General features: G+C 35.6%; 1 protein-coding gene across 1 annotated transcript in view; it reads right to left on the reverse strand.

Moving 5' to 3' along the window:
* The window catches only part of LOC150099138 (tyrosine-protein phosphatase non-receptor type 13-like), a 470,034-nt gene that overhangs the window by 88,278 nt on the left and 358,087 nt on the right, over nt 1-23,669 (reverse strand). The window contains exons 24-27 of the mRNA XM_090403679.1: nt 22,969-23,065; nt 21,807-22,784; nt 12,932-13,021; nt 5,511-5,725 (exon numbers count right to left, since the gene is read on the reverse strand). Of these exons, the coding sequence (XP_090259805.1) occupies nt 5,511-5,725; nt 12,932-13,021; nt 21,807-22,784; nt 22,969-23,065 (1,380 nt within the window). The remainder of the gene's footprint in view (nt 1-5,510; nt 5,726-12,931; nt 13,022-21,806; nt 22,785-22,968; nt 23,066-23,669) is intronic.

A 23,669-nucleotide genomic window follows, 5' to 3' on the forward strand; every position in this document is an offset into this window, starting at 1 on the left:
AGGGAGTTTTGATTTTTCTATCCTTGCAGACAACCACATCACATGCCTCTCTGGCTGAATCAATCAGGATTTTCTTCGAGGTTTGCCACTGAATCGCCAAGGTTTGGTTCTTGTTCTCAAACTCTTTCATTTTTTCTTCAATAATCTTTGTGTATTTTAGTATGCAGTTCACATCTGAGAGCCGCTCAACTTTTAGTCGCTTTAAAACTTTCTTACATGTCATTCTTTTCAATATGAAATTCAATTTTATCCTGCTCAAGACTAAATAGTGATCACTTCCAATTTCAAATCCTCTGTGCACTCTGGTGTCCTGCACAAGAAGAAAACATCACTATCAACAATAACATAGTCAATGAGACTTTTCTTATTTCTTGCCTTTTCTCTCCATGTGAATTTGTGCACATTTTTATGTTGGAACATGGTGTTAGTAATAACCAGTCCATGTCCTGAGCAGAAATCCAACAAATATTTGCCATTATTATTAGCTTTGCTCTTTTCTTCAAATTTTCTCCAAATATTTTTGTATGTCTCACAATCATTTCCTACTCTGCTATTTAGATCCCCAACAAGGACCAATTTTTCCTTTTTCATTGTGTCAGTAGCTTTCTCTAGAGTCTCAAAACATTTCTCCACTTCTAAGTAGAGCCTTCTGTGGGACCATAGGCACAAATAAGTCTCATTGTCCAGTTCCCCATTCTCATATTTGCCGAACATCACTCTACTTGAGACTGCCTGCCATTCAAGAAGATTAGCTTCATATTTAGTGTTGAATACTCAGGCTACTCTTTCTTTTCCTTGATTGTCATTGCCTGAATATAACATTTTGTATTTATTGCTCAGAAAGATCTCACCAGTTTTTGTCTTTTTTGTTTCAGTCACTCCTATTATGTCGATCTGGTACTTATCTCATTCCTCAGCTAGCTCCATTTCTTTGCCAATCAGGCTTCTCATGTTAATAGTACCCATCTTTACCTCTGGTGATATTGAGTTGGGGTGTGCTTTCAGATTTGTTCCAGTAGCTGACTTTTCGCTGTTCATCCTGGTTCCCTGAAGAAAACAACGGGGGCTTTGTTTAACCAGGCGACGCCCCAGCCGGCATGAAATTTTGTATATTGGTTTAAGCCAATAAGAATACAATTTGTTCGGCTAAATCCCAAACTGCCAGCCCATCCTCGTTCGTTCAGTATCCAGGTAGATACCCAACAGGTGCACCACGAGAAGGTGAGGATTGGACATTAGGTCAGAAGCCATGGTCGGTTCTCCGCATTCCTTTTAAAGGCTATGTGGAGGTCTCCTCTCAGTTATACAGCTTTGACCCTTAAGCACCCCTTTTTTATTTTTTTCATTTTCATAAAACCCCTTATTTTCATAAATATGAGCTATTAATTTATTTTGTCCTACAATCAACTCTCCTGTCAGTCTTTGTAGAAAAGGCAAGCAGCAGGATTTGCTGTCTGTGTGAACATGAGTGGAAAGTGGATTTGTGAGAGATAAATCATTTATTAAGCTAATTGCTCTCTTTTATATTGAGTCAAGTATATTTAAGGAACACTACCCTATATTGAATCTGATTTAGATAGGACTAATGGCTAGTCAGAAGTAACATAATGTCTTGAGAAAACTTAACTTCTTGAATGCTAAGGAGGCAATATTTGTAATATATTTATTTAAAAGAGAAAATCTAATTTCTTGGATGTTACGGAGGCAATATTTGTAATATATTTATGCAAAGAAAGTGAAAGTTTTAGATTTTGGTTATTCCAAGGAGGGAAATCTCACCTCTCTCTCTTTTTTTGCAAGAAATAAGACAGAATTGCATTTTACTACTAAATTAGCAAAATTATCAGAACCTCAATGAAGAACAATTTGGAGATCAGAATTCAGAACTGCAGCAGGTTCATATTATGGAAGTTTTGCTGATCTGACAAACTGCTATCAAGAAAACTGCGAATTGGATTTGCAGTGCAGTCAAATGAAAATGTTGTTGATATATAACCAAAACACAGTAGGTAAAAGAATGAAGCCACAAGGAACTCCAGCATTAATTGCAAGTTCAAGGATAAATATCCATCCACATTTCATGTGAGAAGCCAGAAGACTGGCTTTATTCTAAGATGGAAGAGAACCATCAAAGAAAGAGGTGGAATTATGGACAAAAGTAGCACCAGCCATTAGGTTCATTCCAGTATATTACACATGTTAGAAGAAATGTAAAATGTAATCTGGATCTTGCTCTGGAATGCAAAATGATTTCTATCCACTTTCAGATTCAATAATCAAAGTGGTAGTATTATAATAGGCAATGAAAATCATTACAAACAAGTGGTATTTTATACCACTGAGACTTGGTCTTTCCTTTGGAGGGTATTAATGCTACATCAACACCTACATATATATATTTCCTCATATGTGATAGCTTAATGCTCTGTTTGCTGGTGTTATATATCCAGGACTACTAACAGGCACACTAAAGGGATGGCATAAGAAAAGGAGATTTAGTTGCTACAGACTGACCAGATATCACCCAAGTTCAGTATTCCACATTGTGGTGCTGAATGTGTTCCAGCTGCGTTTTAGACTTCTGCGGTTAACCTAGATACTGCCATATGCCCAGTCTTCTGTGAAAAAAGATGTACAGTCTTTTTGAACAGAAAGCAAGATCCAGTGATTTTTCTGAAGAGTGATGGTACCATGTTTGATTTCTAGAGCAGAGATCTGGCTCTTAGCTCACTCTAAGTAATGCACTATAGATTTCCAACCTTTTACAGGTGGGATTCTCTCTCACACACACAAAACAAAACATGCTTCTAGGATATTTCTGAATTTCTAACCATGTGTACAATCTTATTACATTTTTGCTGTTTCAAAGGACTCTTTCAAGATAATCATATATCTATCCACACCAACTGTCACTGTTTTGAAGAAAATAATGATTTGAAAGTGTGCTGAATGATTTGGAGTAGTGCATCATCCATGGATATCTTATTGAAGTGTACTTATATCTGCACTGAAATATACAAATACTGTAAAAAACGCAGTAAATATATTTAAATAAATAAATTAAAGTAAATAAACAGAGACCGCTTGACAAATGTATTAAATATCCACTCAAATTTACTGTTTTCTAAAATAAGACATGTTGCATAAATCTACTGAATAAGCTATTCACTTAGATAATTATAAAAAAAAAAAGCAAAACAAAATGTTTTCAGTTTTTAAATTCGTAATAATACTAATAAAACTTTTATGCTAATTTAACACATTTCAGTTCAGATATGTACAAAATCATGTAATATTAGGGAAATGATTTAGCAAATACAAGAGTTGCAGCAAACATAATGAGCATAGTCTGAATGTATATATTTACTAAGCCAAACTTCACACGCTATTAAATACATGAATGATAGCAACATCTATTCACTACATAATGAAACATGAGTCAAGCATATGTGTGTCACAACATTCTCATAATTTTCTCTTACAAAACAGCTGCCCAGAGGAAAAATAGTTTGGCTTCAGGCATGTGTGGGCAATTTAGTTATGTACATATACAGAGATGCCTGTATGTACTGGTAAAAGGCTGATGAAACTGCCAATGACACAATGCAAAAAGCAGGTGCATGCGCACAATGAAGAAGACCATTAAAGTGCCATGCAATGCAATGCAGGAGCTGATAATGACCTTGAATTATTAGGAAGTCTGATGTTGTTGGATGCTTCAACAATATGTTGCTGAGGGAAAAAATGTCTTATGAACATTGTCATTGGTGATGAAAGCTGGTTTCATCAATTTGTTTCCTAAAACAAGCAATAGAGTATCAAATAGCATCATGTAAATTCTTTAAACAAGAAGACAACAATATCCCCTACTGGTAAGGTCTTGGGATATTGTTGTATGCAGATTGTATACAGCCTTCTGGTATGCAAACTGGCTGATTTTGTGAAAGCACACAATGAAGAAACGTCATCCTGACAGGTCATGTTGTATGTATGTGACAATGGAGACAAATGAAAAAGAACGGCTTGGAATTGATCACTTCTCCATTCTTGACTTCACAATTAGTACTTTGTGCTGGAACAGACTTCTACAGGGTGTCCCAAAATTCATGCAAGATTTAAATTTAGTGCTATTTGTGCAGTAAAGTGTTGCCAACGAGAAAAAAAAGACAGCGTGACAGCTGACAGTTCAGGGTTATTAAAAATAATGAAGGTTTGGCAGCTACAGTTCGCAATTTTCGTACAAAATATGGTCAGAATAGTGATTTAACTTCATCAACTGTGAAAAGATTAATTAAAAAATTCAAGGAAACTTGATCATTAGTGATCTTATACACTCTGGCTATTTTTCAACAAGTCGTTCAACAGAAAACATTGAAGCAGTTCGTGAGAGTGTTGCTGAGAGTCCAAGAACATCAATTCGGCACCGTGGTCTTGAATTGGGCATTTCGAGAAGCTCTCTACAGCGTATTCTCATGAATAATTTGCATCTTTATGCTTACAAAGTTCAATTGACTCAAGAACTGAAGCCTACTGACCACACACAGCGAAGAGAGGTTGTTGAATGGATTATGGAACAACAACAAGTGGATGCTTATTTTTCGAACAAAATCATCTTCAGCGATGAGGCTCATTTTCATCTTGATGGCTTCATTAATCGACAAAATTGTCGCATTTGGGGTTCAGAAAATCCACGAGTGATTGTTGAGAAACAAATGCATCCACAACGTGTCACTGTTTGGTGCGGATTTTGGGCTGGAGGCATCATCGGTCCATTCTTCTTCGAAAATGCGGCTGGTAAGGCAATAACAGTTAATGGTGCTCACTATCACGACATGATAATCCAGTTTTATTGTGCCTAAATTGCAAGATATGGATGTGGACAACATGTGGTTTCAACAAGACGGTGCCACATGCCATACAGCCTGAGAAACAATTCAATTACTGCATGAGTCATTTCCTGGTCATGTAACTTCCCGTTTTGGTGATCAGAATTGGCCGCCCAGATCATGTGACTTAACGCCGTTGGACTTTTTTCTTTGGGGTTTTTTGAAGTCTAAGGTTTATGCAAAACAAGCTCACGACCACCCACGCCTTGAAGGAGGAAACCGAGCGCTGTATCAACGAAATTCAGCCACATTTATGCAAAATGGTCATGGAAAATTTCGACAAAAGAGTGCGTGTGTGCCAGCAAAGCCGTGGAGGGCATTTACCTGATATACTATTCCATGCATAACCCTATACTGTATACTTTATGAATCCATAAGAAATTACAATTTTTAATTAAAAACCTGTGTTTTCTATCAAAATTACTTCTTGCGTGAATTTTGGGACACCCTGTATTATAGTGGAATTTTTAAGCTCTCAATGGTGACAGATATGCATTAGCAATTCTGGAAGTTTTCGTGGAAAATGAACATATGTTACTAATACATGCATATTGGTTTGTTGTAAAAGAATGTGGATTATTATATTTGGTGATACCCCAAACATTTCAAAAATTTTCTACTTACAGTATTTGTTAACCCAGTCACAGGTTTTCCATTTACTTCTAAAATAACATCGCCAATCTCTAGTTTCCCACATTCCACAGCTGCCTGCAATGGATAAAGCTTACGAATTCGAATTAACTGATGAATGGGATCCTTGTATGGCAGGTCTCGGCCTCCATAAATACTAAGGCCTAATCCACGGCTACTTTTTCTGACAATTACTTCAAATGTATTTTCTATAAACAATAAAAAGATATGTAAAGAAGATTTCAGCGTTCACACACACACACAAAAGCAAGAGAGTAATTAACTGCAAAATTTGATTAAGATTTTAATTTATAATGCTATAATTCAACTATCCCATATATGGGATGTTCTAGAAGGTATCTGACAAAGTTCAGTGTTATGACCTAGTTATATAGTCTTACAAGTATTTTTTAAGGGTGTAAAACATTTGATTGTGTTTATTAGTTTGATGTCTGTCCATTTACTGAAAAGATACTAAGTTACCAAATGAAGAGTATGCTGATATCAATTTTATTAATGCATTTTGAAACAACATAACAATGCAATGCTCTTTAAGTCAACCACTTTCCAGCTATATCATTGTTGCACAGGCAGCTCCATGTAACCCACATGTTCATTCACTAACCATCATTAGCACAATACCTGCATACTTCACTTTGAACCTATTCACTGACAAAGCACTTACCAGTAACTTGGGTGAGTATTTTGTCAGGGAACAAGTCACTCATTCTGCTAATTTGCAATTATGCTTGCAAAATATCTATGGTGTCCAAGAGCTAAACACAAATTACATTTTTAGTTGTATATGAAAAAAATTTCATGAGTACAGCCAAATGTGGACATAAATTTATACCTAGCATACTAATAAATTATATTACACAAAAAAAGGTGCTATAAATTTTGTACAAATTATATTGCAATACGTTTTTGGAAAAAGTTACAAATTCCTAAGGATGTAGTTAAGGAATTAATGTACAATGCTTACAGAAAACTATGTGGAGAAACATTTCAGTATGGAACATGTCCGTCCTGAACTGCGATGCAGCTCTCACAATGTCGTACTATGCTTAGCACCAATGATTCAGATGTTCTTGAGGCAAACTGGTCCACTTCTCCTTCAGAGCAAGGATAAGGCTTTTTTTTTTTTTTTTTTTTTTTTTTAAATGTTGAGCCCATACAAGAGAGGTTGGTTGATCAACTTATAGTACATTAATACTGTATATGGGTAGTGGGTTGGGAAAGGAGGAACTTGTTTACATTTGATTTAAAACACTGTATATTGTATTCCTTGGGAAACACAATATGCCAGTAGTCGGGATGAAGGAGGAGGGAAAAAAAACTTGTTCTATGGGTTTCAAGGTGATATATGAAGGAATGTTGAGCAGCAGCAGCTGCACATGTATTCCAACAGGCTTAGTACTAAGTGGGAGAATTATTGATGCTATTTCAGATGAACATTTGGCATGGAAATATTTATAGAATACACAAAATGCAAAAACCAAACATCTGTGCAAAAGTGGGAGGAGTGAGTTGGTAAGAGATGGGTCATTAATAAGTCTAATTGTTCTCCCACTGTACTGAGTCAAGCATTTTGAGGGAGCTCTTAAGGGGCCTCCACTCCAAATGTGAGAACAGTATTCCATACATAGGAAGATTTGCGATTTGTATAAGGTTAATAGCTGTTCAGAGGTGAAGTAATGTCTTGAGTGAATGAGAAATCCTAGTTTTTTTAGAGGCTGAGGATGCAATGGTTGAGATGTGTTTATGCCAGGAGAGTGTTGACAGGGTAATTACAAGCAGATAAATCTCATCTTCTCCGAATATTTGGGTGTTGTCAAAAATAATACTGGGAGAAAATGGTTCTTTTTTTGTGAGAAATAAGAACTGGACAGAATTACCTATGGGGCCCACTACAGTCACTGTGTATTTGGAAGGGTCATTGGTGAGGAAGAGATCTAGGGTGTTTGGGGAGTGGTTTGATATCTAGTTGGCATGAGAACAAGTTGTGTAAGGGTAGTTAGTGATGGCAAATGTTTCAGCATCTCTGCCTGCAAGATCTGTACAACTAAGGAGGGAAGCTTGTTGGTGCTGCAGACATTATTGTGCGACCACAGATGAGAGACCCCCCCCCCTCGACACTTCTGTGCATGGCAGAAGAAGACAAATACATTCTGATAATAGGTTAACAATGCATTTTGTGGGATGAATGTTTATTGATTAAACATCAGAAAATTAGCTTTTGTTTTATGAAAATTCTAGTTTTTAAAGTAACTATTTTATTGTACAACAGTTGAAAAATTTTACATATGAAACGCATGCTTTTGCACGTTGGTGACAAATTCGCACATCGCTTTATTCTTTTCTCCCCTTCAATATGAATTGACTCTTCTTGGCACATTGCCAACAGATGGTCTCGCATCTGTGGTTAGACAGTTAAATCTTCTAAGAGGAGGATTTTGCTGTTGGGAAGTGGGACTGGAGAAAATCAATTTTTAGAGAGGAAACTAAAGAGCTCAGAGTGATTGGTGGCATTAGGGGAGCAAAATAGACAGCAAATGAATTTGACTGATTGGGGAAGAGATGTTTTCAACCACAGAAGGTGAAAGTTGGGTGCTCTCTGACAATGTATGTCAGAGCTGATTAAAGCGTGTGTAGTTTGGAAGGTCGAGATGAATAGTGTTGGGGGAGAGATGAGATTGAGTTTCTGCCATAAAGATTAGGTAGGGTTTGGTAGACTGAAGATGGTAGTGGACACTATTAAGGATGGAGTTGAGGCCACAGATGTTAGTGGATATGCAAGGTTCAGTGGGACATATATTTGAGTCTATGATCCAATTGTTTTATCCATTTTGGCATTTTTTGTTCTAATTGTTTTTGAAGATGACGACTTTGTTCTTTCTGGGCAAATGCTAGGTCTGCTCAAGCACATATGCATGATTGGGAGAAGTGTCCTTGAACTTGTTGTTAATCACTGTTATTAATTTAGATGTGCTTGTCGGCATGTCACAAGTCACTTTTACAAGCAGTGGAAAGATCATTTTGTCCTTTCTTTTATTTATGGGTTCGAAACAATGGCACTTGACGATATTTCCAGAACTGAAGTTGCATTCTTAGCTGGAAACTAAGTTCAAGCTTAGTTTCCAGCACTCGGATTTTGGAGGATAAAATTTTGTTCATAGTGTCAAGGTGATGTTTAAGGTTTTCAATTCATTCACCTAAATTCAGGAGTGCAGAAAAAGGGCTGTTTGAAGTTGATAAATAGCTGGTGTATCGATTCATCTATTTTTGTGAAGAAGCACGTAATCAGTGGCAACAGAAATCACACAATATACCCATTTTTTTATCGTTGACATTAATTTTGTATTATCATTGGGTCTGTCAGTGATCGACAGCACTGCGCTGGCAAGACAAAGTGCTCTTTCGTCATTGGTTTTTGTTGCCTCCATCTTTGCTTCGCATGGTAGGCATAGCAGGTGCTCACACGTGGCGGAATTTTAACTGGAAAGATAACTGATTTGATGCAATTTCTCTTCTTCTCCTAATCTCCCCCCCCTCCCTCCCTCTGGAATTAAGTGTCCTAAATAAGTGCAACATTTGACTTGTTCTATAATTTGTTTTCTACTTTAATTTTTAACTTTGGGGTAAAATTTTCTCAGCTTACTATCATAACTTTAGTTGTTTTTTTAATTTAATGTAGGGCTATATTTTTACTATGTGCATTTATGTGTTCTAACTTCTGCAAGTCATCAATCAATACAGTATCATCTGCATATTGAAGATTATTTATATTTATACTGGAGAGAGTAAAAAGGAAGCTTTTACTCCCTCCAGTTCTTCCTTACTTTCCAAAATTTCTTCACTATAGAGATTGAACAGAAGAGGAGAATGCACACATTCTTGCTGCCCCCCCCCACACACAAAAATATGTTAGGTAAGAATTTGTGCACTGTCCTCTTCTGTTCAATCTCTATAGTGAAATTTTGGCAAAGCTGTCAAAAGTTTCTGGCAATTCACTGTTGAGTTTTATGTTTGCAGTTTGGTTCCAATAGGATATCAATCTTATGTCAATGCTGTCCATTATTTTCTTTATTAATTTGTCTATTAATTTCCTATGGTAAACACTATCAAATGCTTTATGATAATCTATAAATTGGATAAACATTTCCAAGTTTCTTCTGGTATCATTCTTATATTGAAAATACATTCTCTTCCTCCTCTGTTTCTCACAAATCTATTTGGACATCCTTTATTTCATTTGCTGTTTTTGATTTTATTCTTTCCAATAAAATTCATAATAGTAATTTTATTATATAGCTCATTAGGCTTATTGGTCTGTGATCTTTAATTTCAACTGCTCGCATCCTTTTTCAGGATGCCTATAAAGATAGAATTTCTGAGCCCATTAGAAACATATCTACTTTCATAAATATGGTTAAACTGTTTCCTAAACTTTTGTATTTAATTTTCTTTAGTCTTAATATTTTTAAATTAATATCATCTTGACATGGTGCTTACCTATCTTCATTTGCTCTACAGCTCTTAATATTTCTTCTTTTAGTATTTAAGGACCATTTTCAAGATTATTAAACTGTGGTATTATTTCTTAGTGTCTCTACTCATCTCTGAAAAGTATTAAATCCACTTTTTCTTTTTAACCATCATTGCTCATGACCAAAAAATTCTGTTGATCATTCATTTTCTAGTAATTTCTTTTATTTTTTGGCATACCTCTCAAGTCTGTTTTTTTACTACTAGATCTTTCATTTCCTTGCACTTATTATAAGCCGTCCATGTGGTTAGCCTAGTGGCTGTGCACTTCACAACCATATGCCTGGGGAAGGAGTGTCCTAGGTTCAATTCCCATTGGAGACGTGAGGAGCTCAAGGATCCTCCTCAGCCATAGCCAAGTTAGTTGGTCTTGGGCACGGGCAGTAGAGTTTTCCCCCCAGTTTAGCTGGGTTTTTTTCATCCCGTAAGCAGGCAAATCGGCCCCGTGAACACACATGGACTACAGTCATGAATACTTCCAATAGGGATGCAGCAGAGGAGTTGGCGTGCTGGCTGCATTATTTCGCTGTGACTCCTCGTTAGGAGGAGACCCAACCCGTCTGAATCAGATTGAAGGGAGAGATAGCTAGATATTATATTATAAGCCACGTTTCTTTAGCCTCTCTCCTTATTATATTGTTTAAAGATTTATATTCTGGTTTATTTTTTTTTCTTGTTTTTCTTTTGACAAACAGGTTTAAAATACTTTCGTTCATTCACAGTTTTCTTCTATGTTAAGTCTTCTTGGGAATAGAGTCCTAGGCAGAATCTTTAACTATCTTTTGAAACTTTTTCATTCTTTTTCTCTCTTCAGTTTGTTATCAGTTTCTATTCATTGTTGTAAATGACCTCTCTAATCTGTTCAAAACAATCTTTAATTTTTGTAGTATACTTATTTTAATTGAGTCATTCTTTAGTAAAAAATCAAGATGAGGTTCTTAATTTCTACTCTTAGTGTCTTTTAGTCTTAATTTTGAAACAATTAGAATGTGGTCTGAGTCTATATCTGGAATCCTGGTTACATTTTTATTTGCACAATACTATTTTGAACTCTTTTTCTAAATATTATATAATTCAGTTTCTGATTTTACCAGCTGGGCCTTCTCAGGTATATAGTCTTCTTTTTGGTTGTTGAAAGAAGATATTTGCTATTATCAGATCATTTCAATCATAAAACTCAACCTCACCTCTGTCATTCATGTCACTAAGTCCAAAGTTACCAATTACTGGGTACACTTTTCTTCCTGTGGATCCAGCTATTACATTTAAGTCTTCCATAACAATCACCTTTCTTCATTTGTTTTATAACATTTTAGACCACAAAACTCTTCAACCTCTGCATCACAATGGCTGTCAGTAGGAGCATACACCTGGAGAATACCAATGTCAAAAGGTTTTCTGCAAGTTTGATTAATATGATTCTGTCACTTACAAGCCAATATCCAAGAATACTTTTGAAAACTCCTTTTTTCACCATGACTGCAACACAAGAAGTGTTGCAGTCATGGTGAAAAATGGATTGATAGAAAAGGGATAGATAACTTTATATTTAATAGATAAATATAAAGTTATTTATCCCTTTCAACTTTTCCATTTTCTGTCGATCTTGTCTCATAACTCCCATTTATGCTTACATTCATATTTTCATATTATGCATCTCTTCTATTAGACTGTCAAATTTACCAATTTGGTAATGTTCTAACATTCCAAGTAGCTATTCATACAGGCCTATTTGAGGCTTTTAGATGAACTTGATCCAATGATGACCATCCTGATGGCTTTGGGACATCATCTTCATAATCGATGTTATTGGAGTTCGTTCTACAGTTCCCATTTTCAGCATTTTCTTCCCTGTAGTTATACACAGTAGAGTCTGTTGCAGGGAAAACCAAAGTTCTTCTGCATGACCAAAGGTCTTCAACCTGTGATCTATAATGTGCAGGAGAAAGATAAGATGGTGGAACTCTAATCTCTTCCACCTCGCAATATTAGCTATTATAATCATGCCTATTAGTTTCTGGAAATGAGCCTTTCTGACATCATTTGTTTTCAGCCTCAAGCCAGTAGGAAAATCCATTACCATCCCATATAGCCCTAGATTTGCCTAGTATCCACTAAGTGCCCTGCAAAGACAGATTACAGTTGCAGGACATCTGGTGGTACTACTGCTAAATAGTCACTTGGTACTAACAAATCATACACTGGATTCTCATCAATAATCTACTGGAAGGTTACAATGTTTCACAGAAGAAAAATACTAGTATGAAAGACTGTCACTTGAATCTGCCACTGTCCTAAAAAAACATTTGGATATATTAAAACAATCTCAAATCTGGGGAACACTCATCCAAAAACCAATAGCCTAATGGCAAGAGTTCAATCAAGCACACCAGATAGTGCAATTTAGCACTTTAGAAATTGCTCTGGTTCTTCACCTCATTCTTATTCATGCGGCTCCTGCTTGCATGCACATATCTCTACTTATGTACTATCCCCTGAAGATGCCAATTTGACTTCAACAAAATATAGGAAATAGTAATTAAATCATTTTAGATATATATCATCTATGTTGTCACTGCCTTCCTAAAAAATATCATTATGAGTCATTAATGTGTATGCTTGAACACCAAAATTAAAAACACCAACCCATTACAAATTCCTACTATCATTCCACCATGACCGCACACGCATGCACACACGATTCTCTCTCTCTCTTTTAAGAACATGCAGATCTTCATAGCATATGGATTCATATAGCAGAAGGGATGATGGCTGAAGGAGCAGCCTTCAGTCATCGTCCCTGCTCTTGAGATATCTTTAAAAATTTCCTGAATAAAATCAAATGTAGCAGTGTATATTAAACATACCAGAAGTACTGTACTTATAAATATCTTCAGCTTTCTTCAATTTTCTTCCTTTTCTCTGTGGTGCTTTTGGCACTTCTAAATGTTCTAGCTCTAATATTACAAATAACAAAAAAATGCACGTAAATATTGTTTCAAAATATTAAGCTCTGAAACTTAATTACAGCACACCCATAATAGCAATAAATATTTAATTTATGACTATTCATGACAATTAATCAAACATTATGACTGCTGATTTAGGTCTTACTTAGTAGAAGTGACGATGAGTATATGGTAATCAGACAAGTATGTGAATAATTCCAAGATAAAAAAAAAGTGCTTTGATGGATGAGTGAATACCATCATTCTGCAAAACTGATGTCACGCATTCATATATTAACAATAGTTTTATTTTTTAATCTCAGGAATGTACAATAAATGACTCAAAGTTTAGTACTATTTCAAGTACTATTAACAGCCAAAAACTGAGAAAACACAATAAATTTTAGTCACATACATCATATGCCATCAAAACAAATCCATCCAGGTAAACTTGTCATTATATGTGCACAAATGCATATGATGTATTATTGTTAAAAGACAGGAATATTGAAATATATGGACTCTGTTGGTCAACGCTATCTATAATACCTCAAACCTGTGGCCAGTTTCTATTAAAGAGAATTGCAAAAAAAACAGAGTATCCTCATTGTAAAAAAGATCTCTTCATGCTGCAGGAAATGTAAACTTGAAAAATATCCTCCTCATCATCATCGTCAAATTCCTGACATGTACCCTCAAGGAATGTACAGGATATGATAGTACTACATGAAAAATTTACATCATTATTAACTTCCGATCTACAATTTTCCTCCAAATCAGTCTATTACTTGTCAAGACTCCAATATTATCATTATCAGATCTTATATTTCTATTTTTTAAGGCACATTGTACCGTATCAATCCACCTATATCTTGGTCTTCCTCTGGGTCGTCTTCCTGTCAACCTGGCAGAGAACACTTGGTTTGCTAATCTTTCCTCGCACATTCTGTTTAAGTGACCATACCACCTAAGATTGTCGGCATCCAGGAATGCTCTTCTAATGCATTCCTGGATGCCGACAATGTCAAGTTCTTTCCTAATATCCTCGTTTTTAATATGATATTGCCATTGATGCCATCTGTTCACGCCTCTAATCTTTCTCAGGACTCTCATATGTTCGGTCTCTAGTCTTGGGTCAAGTGTTTTACTTCTGACCCAGCTGTCAGATCCATAAGTTAAAACTGGATTGAACACTATCTTGTATAGCTAATTTAGTGTTCCGATCAATTTCTCTCTTATTCCATATGAATTTATTCAATTGACTTCCTACCATACCAGCTTTGTTGATTCTGTTGTCTATTTCCATATTTAATTTACGATCTTCACTAAAAATCGTGCCTAAGTAGCTGAAATGTTTCACTTGTTCCACAGGTTCCTCGTTCAGAACACAGTTGACATTTTCAACAATTCTACCTATTTTCATTGTCTTTGTCTTTTTAATGCTGACCTTTATACCATATCTATTACAACAGTTATTCAATTTAGTCAGGGTACCTTGCAAACTTGTAGCAGATTTATTTAGAAGTATAACATCGTCCGCATACAGCAAAGAGCTGACATTAACATCTCCAATTCTGATATAATGTTTAATACCACTTTCCTTCATAATGCAATCCATATAGATAATGAATAACAGAGGGGATAATGTATATACTTGTCTCACACCAGATTTAACATTAAACCAACTTCCTGTACATCCTTGTCACACACCAGATTTAACATTAAACCATCTTCGTGTACATCCTTCAATTCTAACTGCCAACTTACAACTCAAATACAGACTAAGTATTGTTTAATATAATGTCCCATTGACACCATATAACTGTAGCGTATTGAATAGCTTCTCTCTTGGCACCTTGTCATATGCCGTTTCCAGATCGACAAAACTTAAATACAGATCTTTGTTATATTCCCATGGTTTCTCGACTATTTGTCGTAAAGTGAAGATCTGATCCTGACAGCCTCTATTTGGACTGAATCCAGTTTGTTCTTCACCAAGCTTTTCTTCCACAATTCTTCTCAACAGTTTCTGAAGTATATTTGCATAGATCTTGCCAAGAACACTCAGTAGAGAAATACCTCTGTAATTCTCACATTCAATTTTATTTCCCTTTTTATATGGGTACTATTAGAGCTCTACTCCAATCATCAGGAATTCGTCCCTCTGTCCAGGCTTTCTGAACTATGCAGTGCAGCCACTGTAAGACTTTTATACCACCATACTTCAGCATTTCTGGTCGAATATCATCTACTCCTGCTGCCTTTCCACATTTGAAGCCTTTGATGGCTTTTTCTACTTCAAGTTTCCCATTGCCAAAACACCTTGGTGGGTAGGTGCATTGTCCTGATGAAAGATGATTTTTTTCTTCTGCAAAAAGGTCTTTTCTCACGAATTTTTTCATCTAGTCTGGTTAAAAGATGGGAATAAAATTCCCCGGTTATAGTTTTACCCTTTTCAAGATAATTAATAAACAAAATGCCTTCAGCATCCCAAAACACCGATGCCACGACTTTTCCTGCTGATGGAACCGACTTTGTCTTCTTTGGTGCTGAACAACTGGCTTCTGTCCACTGTTTTGACTGCTGTTTGGATTCTGGTGTGTAATGGTGAATCCAAGTCTCATCCATAGTAATAAATCAATGCACAAAATCAGTTTTAATTTTGTTAAAACGCTCCAAGCACTGTTCTGAGATTTTCATGCGAGTGCGTTTTTGATCTGTTGTGAGCAAGCACAGTACCCATCTTGTGCAAACCGTTTTCATTTGCAATTCTTCATGCAAAATATATCCTTATATTTCTTTTGAAATAGTCTCAGCAATTTCCCACACTTTGTCTCGCCTTCAACCAATACCATATCATGCACTGATCGATGATTTCTGGTGTTGTTGCACTTTTTGGACGTCCTTCATGGGGATCATCTTCAAGGCTGGTATGGCCATGTTTAAACTCGGCAGCCCATTTCTTAATTGTTGAAAATGAAGGAGAAGAGTTACCATAAACTTTTATGAACTTTGAATGAATTTCTTTTGGCATTAAACCTTCTTTTGCAAAGAATTTTATAACCACACGATACTCAATTTCATCCATTTCAAAGGATAAAGACAACATTTTTGCTTCTGACAGCTGTTAAAACAAACTACTTGATAGAATTACTTGCAATTTCACATGGGTGCTTATGGCAGATGTACCAACTTAGAAAAAAAAAATCTTGCTGATAGTTTTATCATCTATGATCGAGGCCGAGGACTTTTCAGACCACCCTCGTACGACACTATCTAACAGACTATTCTAGATTCTTGGATAGAAGCTGAATTAAATTGTATCACCAGTCAAATTGTTGTCTGAATGATATCTTGTTTTGACTGTTTCAATTATGTGAATAAATTCATAATAATAATAATAATTACAGAGATATGTTTAATTATTAATTGTAAATGCGAAAAACTGTAAAATTATAAAATAAATAAAAAGAAGAATTTATAAAGGGAGGGTGCTAGCATCATCCTTAGTAGCGGTTGCTGTACACGTGTTGCTCAGATGAGTCATTATTTTTTTAGTATATATTGGCAATATTGTTAAATATGATGGTGGTATTTTGTCTATTTTTGACTGTTTTGTTAAATGATGTTGTTTAGTCTTTACTATTATTAAGCAATATTCTTTTAAATATATTCTTTGTGACATCGATGTGTACGAAAAAAATGATGACCAAGACATCGATGTTGACTTGATATCAACATGTGGGATTTAGCGTGAAGTAGCGTGTTTAATGTATTTGTTAACGAGAGTGAATTGTTTGTGGCATGAATGTGAGAATGGAGAGAATATTTGTCAGAAGTTTGTGTCGGGAGTGAAAGAATGTGAAAGTAAAAGTGTTGCGGAGTATGTAGCAAAAGCAATGAATGCTAGTGCATGAAATATGAATGAGAGTTTGAAGGAAGTGGTTGAAAGTAATAATATGGATGATGAGATGCCAGTGCAGAAAGAAATTCCACTCTTGTGCAGATTCCTTCACAGGACAAAACGTGAGCTCGAGCAACTGGAGAAATGATTGACATGTGATACAGAAGGATAGAGAATAAAAGAAAGAGTGAGTGGGAAAAGCATAAAAGCACAAGAAACTGGGAGAAAAGAAATAGTATTGTATGGGGATTCAATGATAAGAGGTATACTTTATGAGAAATGACAAAAGCATGCTTTTCAGATGCAAAGATAAAGAATGTTAGTGAAGCTTTAAGTTTGAAGACAGAAGTGATTAAGTTAATTGTTTTGGCAGGCACAAATGATTTAAAAGGTGAGAAATATGCAATGAGAGAAAATATGAAGGAGTTGTTAGAAGAAGCAAAAATAAAGAGTAAAAAAGTAGAACGTGAGTCTGACTGCCTTGGTTTGATAGGACAGAACTGAGAAGACAAGCTACGATTACTAATGAGTCAATAAGAAGATTGTGCAGGAGGAATGGTATGCAGTTTATAGAAGTGTGGAATGAATATGATGGACATTAGGAACCGTACATGCCCGATGGACTGCACTTAAAAGGTTCTGGAGATGGGTGCTTGGAGAAAGTGTTGTTTAGTGAGAGGTTGGAAGAGAAAAGTCAGGGAAACTAGAGATATTGGGGGGGGGAGGGGGGGGGGGGCAACCAACCATGTGTGTAGCCATCTCTGAGACAAATGATTGTAAGTGCAGGAATGACTGTGCGGAAACAGCTGGAATAGATAAGTATGAGAGCAGGAATGATTATAAAGAGATGGGTGCAGTTTCCCAGGTCTTGAATATGAATGGGCAGGTAATGACATTATGTAAGGGTAAATGTGGGCCAAGGAATGTTGAAATTCTGTACACCAAATGCCTAAAGTATCAAAAATAAAGGAGAGGAGGTTTTGGCATTGGTCAGCTCAACTTGGCAAAAAATTATTGGCATCAGCAAAACCTGATGTAGTTACATGGATAGAATGCAACTGATATTGTATTTTCAGAGAAGATAGAAGAAATAAGACAGGAGGAGGGTGTCGAAAGGACACCTTCCTCCTGCCCTATTATATTAGTTTTATTAATATTAGCTGAAGAATTGGAACCGAAAGTAACAGAAGTTAAGGAAGACTGTAGATCTGATGGAAATCATTCATTTGAGGCCGTTTGGTGTGAGATAGAAGCCAAAAGGACAGAATATATTGTTGCTATAGACCTGGAACTCCAGAAGATGATGTGGATGACATGCATCAGTAAATTAGCACAATGAGTATAGGCTGAGCAATTATCATAGGCAACTTCAACTATGGTGATATAGATTGGAAGGAGGAAAGGACACATGTCAAAATGGAAATGGAATTTATACAGTTATAGATAGAAGCTCTATCTATAACTACAGTAGCAACTCTACCTCCAATCAGGGAAAGTGACCATGGAGACTTGTCCTGGAAGGTGTTCAACATGTGGAAATTTCAGTCAAGGAAGGGTTTATGTGGAAGTACAAAGTTGGTGATTATGACAAACCTAGGAGGCAACTTAGAGCAGTGCCATGGTATAAGAAACTACATGGAAAGAATGTCATTAGTGCATGGGAAGTGTTCAAGGACTGTTTGAATGAGAAAGTATCAAAATGTATACCTGGGGTCAGGAGGATAAAGGGAATGGGAATGGGTAGTGAACAGGTAGCAACAGGGCCATACTTATGCACAGGTACCACAAAGCTCTAGCTGGCAGCCCCCCCCCCAAAAAAAAATTAGGATAATTATAAGGGCATTAAACAATGAGGGAGGGTCCCCTCCCTGGAGAACTCTAGTGCCTAAGGCCCTGCCTGCCTTGGGAAAAGTGTAAGAATGGCTCTGGATAGCACAAAGCAGGAGCTGCAAAAAAATAAAGCATTATGGGAGGAATATAAAGTACAAGCTAGAATAGTAACTGGTAAGGCTAAATCAGATTTTGAGAGAAAATTAGCTATGCAAGCAAAAGTAATTCCAAAAGAGTTTTTTTTCACTATGTAGCAAGTAAGAGAAAGAATGACTATGGAAAGATAACTTTACTCAGTGTTGATGGCAGGAAAGTGACAGAAGCAGAAGAAATAGTTCAGTTACTAAGTGATCACTTTGCAAGTGTATATCATCCAGATTGTGACTTTGCAGTTACTGAGGTGACAGAGACTGATGTAAGCATTGAGACAGATGAACTTAAGGTACTCAGTATATTGAAAAATATCAATGTAAATACAGGCATGGGCCTGGATGATATGTCAGCTTGTTTACTACAATAGTGTACATGTGAACTAGCAGTGCCTCTGACAAAGTTGTTTATTCTAAGTCTCAGCTCTGGCAAGGTTTTAAAGAAGTCAAAAGATGGAACTATTAAAAGATAGTTCCATCACATAAAGATGGCTCCAAGACAGAAGTAGCAAATTACAGACCAATTAGTATCTCTGGAGTGGTGGTTAAAGTATTAGAAAAGTTTTTTACAAGCAAAATTCAGGAATGGGTAGATAGGAATATGACACTATATAGGAGTGACAGCATAGCTTTGTAAAAGTTAGGTCCTGCCTCAGTAATTTATTCCCATTTTATAATAAGGTGACAGCAGAATTGGATAAAGGAAATGGCTACACCATGATAATGCTGGACATTGCAAAGACATTTGATAGAATACCACATGGAAAACTATTATATAAGTTGTAGCAAATGAGAATGGATATGATGCTGGTGTCATGGATAGGGGTGGCTGATAGGCAGACATCAAAGGGTGGTGTATGGTGGAGTGGAATCATAGCGAATGAGGGTGACTAGTGGAGTTCCCCAGGACTCTGTACTAGGACCACTACTATATAGGAGTGACAGTATAGCTTTGTAAAAGTTAGGTCCTGCCTCAGTAATTTATTCCCATTTTATAATAAGGTGACAGCAGAATTGGATAAAGGAAATGGCTACACCATGATAATGCTGGACACTGCAAAGACATTTGATAGAATACCACACGGAAAACTATTATATAAGTTGTAGCAAATGAGAATGGATATGATGCTGGTGTCATGGATAGGGGTGGCTGATAGGCAGATCAAAGGGTGGTGTATGGTGGAGTGGAATCATAGTGAATGAGGGTGATCAGTGGAGTTCCCCAGGGCTCTGTACTAGGACCACTACTTTTTAATTTGTATACTAATGATATAGCAGAATATTTGAAGGAGGATATTCAGTTGTTTGCTGATGATGCAAAACTAGGAAGTTGATAAAGGTGACAGATATCTTACAGGATAATTTAAATAAATTGGCAAATTTATTTAAATTTGTGTGGACAAAGGATAATAGTTGTCAATTCAATGTTGTAAAATGGAAGGTAATGCACTTTGGGATGAAAATATTACACACTTAATATCAGGAAATTGATGTGGCTAAAGATCTGGGGGTAATGGTAGATAGAGACAAATTAAGGGGGAATATTGCAAGGTTTGGCAAGATTATTCAGAGGATTGCTTGGATGCTGAAGAGCACATTGATTACTAAAGATAGGGAGGTTATTATCCCTCTTTATAAGGCTATGATTTGACCACATGCTGACCACTGCACACAGATCTGGACAATCATTGCCTTTGGATTAGAGGTGGTGGTGGAGAAGATTCAGGGACGAGTGAAAGCGACAAGTCTGTAGAATGTTCCCTATGAGGATAAAGTGAAAGTGTGTAGGTTGCAGAGTTCAGCTGACAGGCAGAGGAGAGGGGATATGATAGAAACTTATAAGTAACTAAAGGGATTCTATAAGATTGATGCAATACATTGGGGAGTAGGAGGGGAAAACAAGGGATTACACTTGGAAGTTTTCTAAGAGTGTGGTTAGTAAGGGTGTATGGACTAGGTTCTTTACTTGGAGAGTGGTGAAAGAGCAGAATGGATTGTCAGAGTGGTTGTGAGCACCCAACAGTGAATAGATTTAAAATGTATGATAGGTATTGTGTTAATGGACAAGAGTGAGTCTCTCGTATAAATAATAATAAAGCTTTTAAAATGTTTAAATGTTTTAAACTTATGATTAAGAGCATATACATATACAATATATACATACATATCATGATTATATATACACAATGAGGAGTGGGGGGGGAAAGAGAGAACAGGTCACCACTTTTTTTTCTTTCTTTTTTTTAAAGCGAACACACCTTTGGCACAATCATGGTCATTAAAGTCACTGTTTTTTCATAATATATAGTTATTTTATTGCTATCAATAACAATAGCTGATGTTTAAAAAATAATACAGAAATTATTTAGATATATCTGAAATACAGATATATCTTCTATTAACATTAACACATTTACAGGACACACGAATAGTGAAATAACTTTCCCATCAGTTACACAACACAGAGTTTTGCTTATGACTGAAAACTTAACAAAGATATTTTCAGTATCTAGAACATGTGTATCTAGAGCACTGAGTGCATCATATCATGACTAATAATTTTTTTTGCTAATCTTAAGGTGTCTAATTTGATATATTTATACTAGATGTACTTTCTTAAAATGATCTGATTCACTAGAAAATAGTTCAAACATGCATATATGAAATTAATACTTTAAGATTAGTCTCACAAAAGTCACTTATGCAGGGCACTAGATTGTAAACATATTTATATGAAGTTTTCGAAGTGTGGTAAACAAAAAATGTGTGCTTATGCTTACTAAAATTATCATGCAAAGAATTACCCTCTCTAGCACTAATAGGAATATGGTTGGGTTATTTTTATTTCACTATTTTACTCCAATTTTATGTATTATTGTACTTAAAAGAGTATACAGCAAAAGTGACTTACCTGGAGTCTCATTTTTTTGTGTGGCAACTTCACCTGGTTCTTGCTGAAGACAACTTAGTGCATCATGTGCTGAATTGCAAGGCTTTTCTTTAATGTTAAGATATCTTTCAGGATAAAGCAATAATCCATTCATGGCAGATACAGCTGCATTGTCACAAATGTCATGTTTAGGAAACTGTAAACTGTGTATTTCTCTCTGTACTTCTATATCTGGACTACTGGTTTCAGTAACTAAATTATTCAAGTTCTTTCGAAACAACTTGGAATCAGTACCCCACTGTCTTTCATTGCCTTCATGAATTTGGCGACCAGTTCTCTCACTAGAATAGAGTTGGCCTGAAAAGTTGGCAGGATGACTGCCTGTTGCTATGCTATTTTTGTAAGTAAATAGTTTGTTGGAAACATTTGGACTAGTTTTTTCCTCAAGAAATGAAAATGAAGTGTAAGCTTCAGAATGAATGGAAGTATTGTTTAATACTAAAGATAAATTTTCTGAGGAAGGGTGGTCTTGTTCTGCTCCTTCATCTTGTTGATTAAAGGTTAAGTTGGCATCAGAAGAACAATCACTTTTGGCACAGTTTATTTTATCACAATCACTCAGAATTTCAGAGTTAGTTAAAGTATCTGCACTATCCAACACATCTGAAGAATCAGTCTGCAAATGAGGAGTTTCATTCATCTGATCATTGAGAATGCAAGATACACTTGACTCAGAAGCATCCAAGAAGTTCTGGCATGCACTACTACTATGAGCTTTGTTATGATGTTTTGGTGTTATTTCTTCTTCTTCATTCTTACTTTCATAAACATCTCCTTTCTGGCTCATAAAAACTGCAGTAGAATCATTTTTTTCATCTTGAGCACATCCTCTTTCAAGAACCAAATGAGCTACCACAGGACTTTCCCTTAAAATGTTTACTACTTCAAAATATGGCATTTCATCCAAATTGATATTGTTGATTTCTACAAGTCTATCACCTTTAGAAAAGAAATTCAAGAATTATTCTCTGAAAGTTTCTGCAGAGGAAGTTATACATAAATGCTACTTTGACAGCACATTGAAATTCAAATTCATTGAATTAACTTTAATATTCATAACTTAGCAATAACATTTAAAATATAAAGAATGCAATGCAATGTCACATGACTGTTGCGAACTCACCTGGTTTAATACGACCATCCTTAGCAGCAGCACCTCCAGGTACAACAGAATGGATATATACCCATTTCTGTTCAGGCCCTAAAGCACTATCTCCTTGCTATCAATTAGAGAATAAAAATGATTAATTAACCAATTAATAATTAAATTCAAATAAAGTTTGGTATATGACAGTTTCATTCATTTAATATAAAAATTAGTTTCAGCTAGAAAAAAATTAACCACTGAAATAATGATAAAATCAATATAATTTTAATTAATTTAAAGGAGCAACCTAGGTTTGACACTTTAAGCCAACTAAAAAGGTGCCATAAACATGAAAGAGAAATGAGGTAACAGACCTAATAACATAAAATTATACGATATGGCATGCTGCACATCAAAACAACATAAGTCTCACATACAAAATAAAAAAAATAAATAAATAAATAAAATAAAATAAAAAAATCGCTTTTCACATGAAAATTTTTAGTTATATTTATTCACTTGTTCTGCAGATTTACTTATACCCCATAAAAACTGCTGAAATATGTTATGAATCCATTAATTTCAAGCTACTTTATAAAATATTCACTGAAAGTTTTGGTTATTGTTTTACTTATATTTAAAAATAAAAAAAAAACTACAAAAAGAATTTTTCAGGTAAATTTCATAACAAATATTCACTGGGTGAACAAACTCAATATTATATGATTGTCTTGTTC

This window comes from Typopeltis vanoorti, chromosome 14 (assembly GCF_054136105.1).
Source record: "Typopeltis vanoorti isolate ZY-2024b chromosome 14, IOZ_Tvanoo_1.0, whole genome shotgun sequence".
Taxonomy (NCBI): Eukaryota; Metazoa; Arthropoda; class Arachnida; order Uropygi; family Thelyphonidae; genus Typopeltis; species Typopeltis vanoorti.